Source organism: Eumetopias jubatus, unplaced genomic scaffold, assembly GCF_037043125.1.
Source record: "Eumetopias jubatus isolate StellerSeaLion01/CBP00866 unplaced genomic scaffold, mEumJub1_p1.0 scaffold_3, whole genome shotgun sequence".
NCBI classification, from domain to species: domain Eukaryota; kingdom Metazoa; phylum Chordata; class Mammalia; order Carnivora; family Otariidae; genus Eumetopias; species Eumetopias jubatus.
Window position 1 is genome coordinate 187,044,199 of NW_028274809.1, and position 11,282 is coordinate 187,055,480.

At 34.5% G+C, this 11,282-nt stretch overlaps 1 protein-coding gene across 1 annotated transcript in view; it reads right to left on the bottom strand.

Annotated features, from left to right (window-relative positions):
- The window catches only part of LOC114215842 (large ribosomal subunit protein uL11-like), a 35,267-nt gene extending 25,073 nt beyond the window's left edge, over positions 1-10,194 (bottom strand). Inside the window, exon 1 of the mRNA XM_088021981.1 lies at positions 10,131-10,194. Coding sequence (XP_087878107.1) covers positions 10,131-10,194 — 64 coding nt within the window. The remainder of the gene's footprint in view (positions 1-10,130) is intronic.
- Between the last annotated feature and the right edge of the window lie 1,088 nt (positions 10,195-11,282).

Below are 11,282 nucleotides of genomic sequence, written 5' to 3' on the forward strand. Positions count from 1 at the left end.
AACATAATAAAGGCCATATACATCAAATTTTCAGGCAATATCCTCAATGGTGAAAAAGTGAAAGTTTTTCCTCTAAGATCAGGAACAAGACAAGCATGCCTCCTCTTGCCATTTTTATTCAACATAGCATTAGAAGTCCGACTCACAGCAATTTGGCAAGAGGGAGAAATAAAAGGCAACCAAATAGGAAAGGAAGAGGTAGAACTGTCATGATTTGTAGAGGAGTATGATACTATTATAGAAGACCCTAAAGTCTCCACCAAAAAACTATTAGAACTAATAAATTCAGTAAATTTGCTGGATACAAAATCAATATACAGAAACCTGTGGTGCTTATATACACCAAAAACAAACTATCAGAAAAATGAATTAGAAAAGCAATCCCATTTATAACTGGTCTGAAATAATAAAATACCCAAGAATAAATTTAACCATGGAGGTGAATGACCTGTATATGGAAAACTATAAGATTATGATGAAAAATATTGAAGAAAACACAAATAAATGCAAAGATATTCCATGTTCATGGCTTGGAAGAATTAGTATTCTTAAATGTCCATACTATCCAAAGCAATCTACAGATTTAATGCAAACTGTATCAAAATTCCAATGGCATTTTTCACAGAACTAGAACAAATCATTCTAAAATTTGTATGGAACCATAAATGATCATGAATAGCCAAAGCAATCTTGGAAAAGAAGCACAAAGCTGGAGGTATCATGTTCCCTGATTTCAAACTATACTACAAAGCTATAGTAATCAAAATCAAAAAGTAATCAAAACAAAACACACAAAGCTGTCTGTCTGTTTTGTAGGCCTAAAAACATACGCCAATTAACAGAACAGAATTGAGAGTCCATAAATAAACCCACACATATATGGACAATTAATTTATGATAACGGAACCAAGAACATGCAATGGAGAAAGGACAGTCTCTTTTGTAAATGATGCTGGAAAAACTAGATAGCAAAATACAAAAGAATGAAACTAGACCACTATCTTATACTGCACACAAAAATTAACTTAAAATGGAGTGAAGACTTAAATGTAAGAACTGAAACCATAAAACATAAGAGGTAAACTCATTGATGTCAATCTTAGCAAGGTGTTTATGGATCTGACTCCAAAGTCAAGGGAAACAAAGCAAAGATAAGCAAGTGAAACTACATCAAACTAGAAAAGCTTTTGTACAGTGAAAGCAATCATCAGGAAAATGAAAAGCAACCTAGTGAAATGGGAGAAGATATTTGCAAATCATATATCCAATAAGAGGTTAATATCCAAAATATATTTTAAAAAATATAACTCAACAGTAAAAAACACAACTCAATTTAAAGAAACGGGCAGAGGATCTGCATAGGTATGTTTTCTAAAGAAGACAGACAGATGGCCAAGAAGCACATGAAAAGATGTTCAACATCACCAATTTTGGGGGAAATGCAAATCAAAACCACAAAGAGATATCACTTCCTACCTTTTAGAATGGCTTCCATTTTTAAAAATGGAAGAAATACAAGTATTAAAGAGGGTATGAAAAAAGGGAACCCTCCCACACTGTTGGTGGGAGTGTAAGTTCGTGCAGTCACTGTGGAAAATAGTATGGAGGTTTCTCAAAAAACGAAGAATGGAAATACCATATGATCCAGCAATTCAACTTCTGGGTATTTATCCAAAGAAAACAAAAACACTAATTCAAAAAGATACATATCCCTATGCTTATTGCAGCATTACTTACAAGAGCCAGGTGTCCATAGATAGATGAATAGATAAAGAAGATGTGATATACACACACATACCCCTTCATACACACACACACAAACACAATGGAATACTACTCAGCCATAAAGGAGAATGAAATCTTGCCATTTGCAGCACATTCATGGGCCTGAAGGGTATTATGTTAAGTGAAATAAGTCAGACAGAGAAAGACAAATACCACATGATTTAACTCTATGTGTAATAAACAAACAAACAAAAGAATACAAAAACAAACTCATAGATACAGAGAACAGATTGATCATTACCAGAGAGATAGGAGGTTGGGGGGTGGGCGAAATGGGTGAAGGGGGTTAACTGTATGTTGATGAATGGTAACTAGACCTTTGGTGGTGATCACTTTGTAGTACATATAGTTGTCAAATTATAATGTTTACATTTAAAACTTATATAATGTTATATACCAACATTACTTCAAAAAATTATTGTGTCATGATTACCTTAATTTGTATGAATTAGGATGCATATATCCAGATGCCTTTTTTAAAAGACATCAATTGATGCAATATTAATTCATAAGAAATTAATTCACGTTTTAGGCCTGATTTCAAATTGTTCAACTATCTCAGGACAGAACTGTCTTTTTAAGTAAGGTTATTTATTATTTGCCTCTTTACTCAGTTGTGTTTTTTTTTTTTACATTTGGTTTTACAAAATTTGTGTTGTGATAAAGCAAATACTAATTTCATCTTTTTTTTCATTTTTTTGATCTGTACTGAAGACAGCATTTAGTTCAAAATTTCATGGCTAAACTGGTAATGAGAATGTAACATACTTCGCTACTTTTGGCTACTTTTCAAGAAGAATCTATCCTCTTTTATCATTTTCTTGAGTTTCACTCCCCTTCCCTGCAAACTCTGACATTCTCCTGAAATTGTCTTTTTCATAGACAACCTCAGTCCCTTATAAAATGAGAGGGAAAAAAAGATTTTAATAAAAACATTTGCCTACATAGACAAAACCTGTAATCAAGGATTACGGAAGACCTAACAAAAATGACATCTGGAAGTTTTCACAGTTGCAGCACATATATGAAAACATCTTGAAGATCCTTCTTTACGTTATACAAGCACCAAATCAATAAAGACATCACAAGTGTCAGATACTCTTCATGATTTCTCCCATTATGAGGAAGATTCCTCTCCAGATGAGTGTGTGAGTTGCGATGTTAAGAGATAATTATGCTTCATTTTCCAGAGATTCATATTTAATTTCTGATAAATGAAAACTATATCCTTTGTAAGCAGCACTGAAGCAAGTTGTATTTTAAAATAAAATCAAGTTAATTTGCTTTATATGCACTGTGTGAGTGTTTACACGGGCCTCTATTTGATACCCACTGAAGCACACTGTTTCCTGGGATATTTTCTGAAGACTTAATAAAATGTGAAATTTTCAACTACTATTGAAAACTTAATAAAACTGGGATTCATAGTGGGGGAAAAATGTCTGAAGTTAATATCTCAACTTCTGTATGTGACATTCTGAGGATGATTATAATTTGTTCTGTGGGTAGAAAATTAATTTTCTGCTTCTTTATTTATTAGACTTTCCTTTCTCACACTGTTTAGAATAATTTTATTTCTGGGCTCTTTTATTAGTGCAGAAAAAATATAGAGCCTAAAAGAAAATCCAAAACCCTGAGTTAATGTTGCTTCTAAGTATTTAGTACATTTTCAAAAAAATTTTTTTTCTCGAAAGGAGAGTTTAAATTCCAACACTATCGAAGCACTCATACGATTTTTCCTTATTTCAGGATTATAATAGGTCATTGCTTTCAAAGAAAGAATCTTAGGGAAGAAGCATGATTCAAGTATACTTACTTGAAAAATGGGTGAATTACATTTCAATCTGCAGGAAAGAGCTGAGTTATTTTTAAGATACATGACTCCTCCCATTGACATAACCAGCCAGTCTACCTATTTGACCATCATAACCTTGAACTGGAGTAACTAAATGCAATGCATGTGCTTTTATCAGACACTGAGTAGGTGATTATGTGCTATGGACCTTGAGTACTAGCAAATCTGAGAGTAAGTCCCTCAATGAACTCATGCTGTTCATGAGCTGCCATTCAATTAAGTTAAAGGTAGTATTTTCATCCACTTGACGCAAAGTTGCCATTCTTTGGGCAGAATTGGGTGCCTATGCCTCAATATTCTCATCTTTAAAATAAGAATAAGAATAATACTGAGTCCAAATAATTAGAGTGAAGGATCTATGGATATAGCCTAGTAGAGATCAAGCATGCTCTTTATTACAATTTTTTACTTATTGAACAAAATGGAATGGGATTATTATTGGTGAGTTGGCATTGTCTTTCATCATCATTATGTTCATTTCTTCATTATGACTCAATATTATGATAAATGCTAAAAAATGTCAATTCAAGTATTTTGGTTGTACATTTCAGGAAAAAAAAACAAATTTCAGGAGATAGGAGTAGCTAAAAGATTCAGGATTCCTGAATTATCAGGATTCCTGAGTTATCAGTAACAGAAGGGAGATTTTCCATTGATATCTGACTTCAGGTACTTATAGATCACTAGTCATGCTGGACTCTACTTCTTTCTTAGATGTGTCTGTCATTGTACTCCTAATCAAGTCATTCAGATGGACCTTTTTTTTTTTTTTTTTTTTGGTGGGGATAGAAAAGACAGAAAGAGCCATGCTGTAATTCTCATGTGATGATTAGGAAGATTATCTGCCTCTGTGCTTATAATCTAACCAGGATGAGAAAAAGTTGAGGATAAATTTTACAAAATAATAGTAATAGTAACAATAATGATAAAAAGAATAGTAAAAATAGTATCTTAGATTAGGTCATAGGCTGTGGGATTATATTTGTTCATATAACATATGAATAACTTATAAAAATATATTTATATTCATATATTTTATGCTCTAGACACAATTATGGTAAAATAATTCCACCTGTAGTCAAATAATTGGAAAGATAACTACAAGGAAAGACGTGATAGATATTCCCTTCTTCTTAAAACCATTTGAAACCCTATTTTTTTCATAAGGGAAATAATTCCTACATAACACACACACAAAAACACACATGCTAAGTAAGAGATCATGGCAATGAAAACCATGGTGTCTATAAGATGAAATTATCTCAGTCCTATGTAACAATTTGGGATTTGTTTTTATTGTCATGAGTAATACAAAGAGCTCCTTGGAGGTCTTTGGACAAATGAAATGTAATTGAAAAACAGCAATCTAACCCTATCACATCACTCAAAAATCTTGTAAATAACCATGAAAAAGTAGTACCTAAAAATTTAGTTCAGAAATATGATCCAAACTATCTACACATATTTTAATTACTGCCAAAATGTTTAATTACTTATGCTTACTCTGTGTTCTATTACTATTCATATGAAAATGTTCTAGGATTCAGTTTTCAAATCCCCCTTGCAACAGATAAACAATATAATTGTACTGATTGTATGTGTGTGTACAGACCTATGATTTAACATTTTCTTTCCATGAAAACTTTCCAAGAATATGCAATGGGAAAAAAGTCTCTTCAACAAATCGTGTTGGGAAAACTGGACAGCTACATGCAAAGAATGAAACTGGACCACTTTCTTATACCATACACAAAAATAAACCTATGATTTAACATTTTCTTTCCATGAAAACTTTGTCATGTAATATAACTTTCTTTGGGATGACAATAAATGTTGAACTCTGAAAGTTAATGAAATAATAACATGACAAGACTTTTAAAAGATTCAAGAATGCAACTCTTTTCCAAATGTTTTTCATAAAGAAAGAAAATATATTTTTTATATTTAGGATTCGAATTGATGTCATACAATAGTCAGCATTCTTTTTTATGTCAGTACTGTAATTTTTTTAAATTTTTAATTTGAGTATAGTTGACACACAATGTTACATTAGTTTCAGGTGTATAACACAGTGATCTGACAACTCTATACATTATGATATGCTCACAAGTGTAGCTACCATACAATGCTATTACAACATCACTAACTATATTCCCTTTGCTGTGCCTCTTAGTCCCATAAGTTATTCATTCCATAAATGGAAGCCTATATCTCCTATTCCCCTGCACCTATTTTGTCCATACCCCCACTCCCCCGACAGCCATCATTTTGTTCTCTATAATCATAGGTCTGACTTTGCCTTTTATTTTATTCATTTGTTTTTTTAGATTCCACTTATGAGTGAAATCATATGTATTAGTCTTTCTCAGTCTGACTTATTTCACTTAGCCTAATACCCTCTAGACCCATCCATATTATTGCAAATGACAGGACCCGATTCTTTTCCATGGCCGTGTAATATTCCAGTGTGTGTGTGTGTGTGTGTGTGTGTGTGTGTGTGTGTGTACGCATGCATGTGTGCATCTCACATCTTTCCTTATCCATTCATTCATCAATGGACACTTAGGTTGGTTCAATATCTTGGTTATTGTAAACAATGTGGCAATAAACATAGGGGTGTGTCTTTTCAAATTAGTGTTTTTGTTTTCTTTGGGTATATGATCATTAGTGGAATTATTGGGTCATATGGTGTTCCTATTTTTAATATTAGTGTTTTCTTTTCAAATTAGTGTTTTTGTTTTCTTTGGGTATATGATCATTAGTGGAATTATTGGGTCATATGGTGTTCCTATTTTTAATTTTTTGAGGAATCTCCATATTGTTTTCCACAGTGACTGTGCCAATTTACATTCCCAAAAAACTACTAAAAGTAATAAAGGAATTCAGTTAATTTTCAGGATACAAAATTAATATCCAGAAATGGATAACATTTCTTTTTTTAAAATTGATAGCATTTCTATACACCAATAACAAAGTAGCAGAAAGAGAAATTAAGAAAACTCAATTTATAATTGTACCAGAAAGAAAAAATACCTAGGAATAAACCCAACCAAAGGAGTGAAAGATCTGTACTCTGAAAACTATAAAACATTGATGAAAGAAATTGAAAATGGCACAAATAAATGGAAAGGTATTCCATGCTTATGGACTGGAAAAAATAATAATTTTTAATGTTCATACTACTCAAAGCAATGTGTAAATTCAATGCAATCTCTATCAAAGTACCAACAGCATTTTTCACAGAACTAAAACAAATAATCCTGGGGCACCTGGGTGGCTCAGCCATTAAGCGTCTGCCTTCAGCTCAGGTCATGGTCCCAGGGTCCTGGGATCGAGCCCCACATCGGGCTCCCTGCTCGGCGGGAAGCCTGCTTCTCCCTCTCCCACTCCCCCTGCTTGTGTTCCCTCTCTCTCTATGTCTTTCTCTGCCAAATAAATAAAATCTTAAGAAACAAAAAAACAAAAAAAATAATAATCCTAAAACTTGTATGGAACCACAAAGACCCCAAACGGCCAAAGCAATCTTGAAAAAGAACAAAACTGGAGGTATCACAATCTCATATTTCAAAATATACTACAAAACTCTAGTTATCAAAAATGGTGCTGGCATAAAAAATAGACATATATCAGTGGAATAGAATGAAGAGCCCAGAAATAAACCCATGATTATATGGTCAATTATTCTTCTACAAAAGACGGAATGGGAAAAAAGATAGTCTCTTCAACAAATAGTGTTGGAAAAACTGGACAGCTACATGCAAAAGAATGAAACTGCACCATTTTCTTACACCATACATAAAAATAAATTCAAAATGGATTAAGGACCTAACTGTGAGACCTGAAACCATAAAACTAGAAGAGAGCACAGGCAGTAATTTCTCTCACATCATCCATAGCAACATTTTTCCTTGATATGTCTCCTGAGGCAAGGGAACCAAAAACAGAAATACACTATTGGGACTACATCAAAATAAAAAGCTTTGCATGGTGAAAGAAATCATCAACAAAACAAAAATGCAATCTACTGAATGGGAGAAGATACTTACAAATGATATATCTGATAAGGGGTTAATATCCAATAATAAATAACTTATAAAACTCAACATCAAAAAAATTCAGTTAAAAGTATTTAGGCAGTATTATCTCTGACATCAGCGATAGCAATATTTTTCTTGATATGTCTCCTGAGGCAAGGGAAACAAAAACAAAAATAAATTGTTGGGATTACATCAGAATAAAAAGCTTCTCTACAGCAAAGGAAAAAACCAACAAAACTAAAAGACAACCTACTGATGAGAGAAGATATTTACAAATGACATGCAATAAGGGTTTGTATCCAAAATATATAAAGAACTTATATAACAACAACAAAACAACACAAATAACCCAATTAAAAAACGGGCAGAAGGCATGAACAGACAGTTCTTCAAAGAAGAAATACAGATGACCAATAGACACATGATAAGATGCTCAACATCACTCATCAGGGAAATACAAATCAAAACCACAATGAGATATCACCTCACACCTGTCAGAATGGCTAAAATAAAAAACTCAAGAAACAGCAGGTGTTGGTGAGGATGTGGAGAAAGGGTAACACTCGTGCACAGCTGGTGGAAATGCAAACTGGTGCAACCACTCTGGAAAACAGTATGGAGGTCCCTCAAAAAAATTAAAAATAGAACTACCCTATGATCAGGTGATCACACTACTAGGTATTTATCCAAAAAATACAAAAACACTAATTCAAAGGGATATATGCACCCCTACGTTTATTGCAGCATTATTTACAATAGCAAACCATGGAAGCAGTCCAAGTGTCCATCATTAGATGAATGAATTAAAGAAGATGTGGACAATGGACTATTACTCAGTCATAAAAAAGAATGAATTCTTGCCATTTGCAATGACATGGATGGAGCTAGAGAGTATAATGCTAAGCAAAATAGGCAAGTCCGAGAAAGACAAATTCCATATGATTTCCTTCATATGTGGAATTTAAGAAACAAAACAAAAGAACAAAGGGAAAAAAAAAAAAGAGAGAGAGAAAGAGAGACAAACCAAAAAACAAACTTAACGACACAGAACAAACTGATGGTCACCAGAGGGGAGATGGGTCAGGGGTTGGGGGAAATAGGTGAAGGGGATTAAGGAGTGCAATTACCATGATGAGCCCTGAGTAATGTATGGAACTGTTGAATCACTATCTTACATGCCTGAAACTAATAAAACATTGTATTTTAACAACCTGGAATTAAAATAAATAAAATAAAATAAAAAATAAAATAAAATAGATATTTAGCATTCTTATCAGCATTTTGAATTTTGATGACTGTTATTCAAGAACACTGCTAAAAGAGCACATGATGATGATAGATTTATTAATGAATTAGGTATTACTTTATCCCAGTAATATGTTTTCAGGGTGATAGTCAATAGTTATAGCCTGTTGTTCCCAGCATCGCTGAATTATTGCGTAATATATATTTTATATTTATAGCTTACATGCTGCAGTAGACTGAAAAATGCTCCCCCCAAAGATATCTACACCCTAATCCCCAGAACCTGTGACTGTGTCGCCACACACGGTAAGAGGGTCTTGTAGATTTTATGAAATTAAGGATCTTGAGACGGGGACATTATCCGGCATTGTCCTGGATGGGCCTGATGAAATGAAAAGAGAAGCAGGGGTCAGAGATGAGCCGGCCATGTGATGGAGGAGGCAGAGCATAAAATAAGGAATGCCAGGAGCTTCTAGAAGCTGGAAGAGGCAAGGAACATATTCTCCCCTGGGGCCTCCAACAGGACCTTGCCTGGCTGACACTTTGGTCATAGACCCGACAACCTCATTTCAGACTTCTGATGTCCCCACTGTAAATGAATACATTTGTGTTGTTTTATGCCACTGAGTTTGTGGTCTTTTTATAGTGGAAAGAGGAAACTCACAAGCATGTTAAACTGTATTCATATGGTTGATGAGATGAAACTCCAAAATATTAAAAATAGTAAGAATAATGCATAATCCGGCTCTCTCCTAAAGAGTTGTGGAAAACCTTTAGGCATTGATTGGAGACCTTCAGTTACATATCTCCTACACAAACAACTTTATCAGAGCTTTTGCGGACTATTATCAGAAGCAAACGGAATAGCTTCCTCTAGAAAAGCAATCCATTGAAATTACTTTCTGAGGATTTTAGAGATGAATCCTTTTAGAGGCTCACTTTTATTCATCAATCACTTTTTTCCCTTCAATATTTGAAGGAGTTATAAAGTATGCAATCCATGATATTTGGTATAAACCAAAGAACATGCTTCACCTGCATGTACATCTGTGAACTTGAACTGGTGCCTTAAAGGTGTAAAAAACCCTCGAAAGTGTTTACAGTTGGAAGCATGAGGACCGTACAGTTAGGAAGCATCTGATCGTGGTTAGACCTCATTGCGTTTTCTCCTCTGAAGGAGGTAGTGTATTTCTAACACACTACATTACTGTGCGGCCCAGCGTGGCTCCACCCTCGGTCGATAAGGCTTACGCAGGCGTGCAAGCTCGCCATTGTCCTAAGATCGCGGCTCTCAAGCCTGTAACCTGAAACAAAATCATGAGGCTCCTTTTGGCTTGAGGAATATTACTTTTTGTCCTTGTAACAAGTACGAGATCAATTTCAAGGAGTTTTTTTTTTTTTTTTTTTTTTTAACACACAATGTTCACTTTTTGCTTTGAGTTCCAGCTGTGAGTGGAATTAACTTCAAAATAAAGAAAATGGGCTCTGCAGCTGGGGGAGAGAGTTTGGGGCCTACTTGAATCAGACACAGTTGGTGGAGGGAGGAAATATCATGAATACCCTTCCACTACTTTTCTGTCACTGTGGGAGGCCTTTGTGGAAGGAATCCAACATTATTCTGCCTTCCCATCTCCTGACTGAATGGATGGGTAGTAGAGCTTATGAAAACCCGGTCTGAGGAGAGTCCCCACTTCGGTCACCACTTTGCTGTTTAAGACAGGAATAGTCTTTCACCAAAGTGCAAGAACAGGATTACACACCTAATATCGACCCTTCTCTTGAATTCACAGCATGAATGACAGAGTCGTGTGTAATGCCTTTTCCAGTAAACCTCCTTCACTGAGCTTCAACCTGTGGCATGTAATTATTTAAAAAATGGTATCTTCATGCATCTAGATATTTTGAGTACCATACACTCACTGAGTACACTTAGTGTGAGAAAACTTAATTTTTGGTCCCAGTAAGAGGATAATTTATTTGTGATACCTCCAGGTGTAGTGCATCATGTTCCTGCGCTGCTTTTAAAAAGTAAACAATTTACTCTGTTTGTTTTAAAGATACTTGAAATGAGAAAAAAGACAGAAGCACAATCCATTTTTGTAGTGCATTTATCCTTAGGTGCATTCATTCATCACATTTTTATTGAGTACCTGCTATGGACCGGGCATTACCCCAGACAAGGGAGGGAGAAGTGAAACAAAGCATCAGTCTCGGTGCTCATAGAACTTTCATTTTTGTGGGAGGAAATGAGCAGTAAACTAGGAAACTGATGTGATGATTATCTCAGAAAGTATATGCCAGATAAGGAAAATAAAACAGGGTAATATGTTTGGAGATTGCAGATGGTAGGGAAGGAGAGG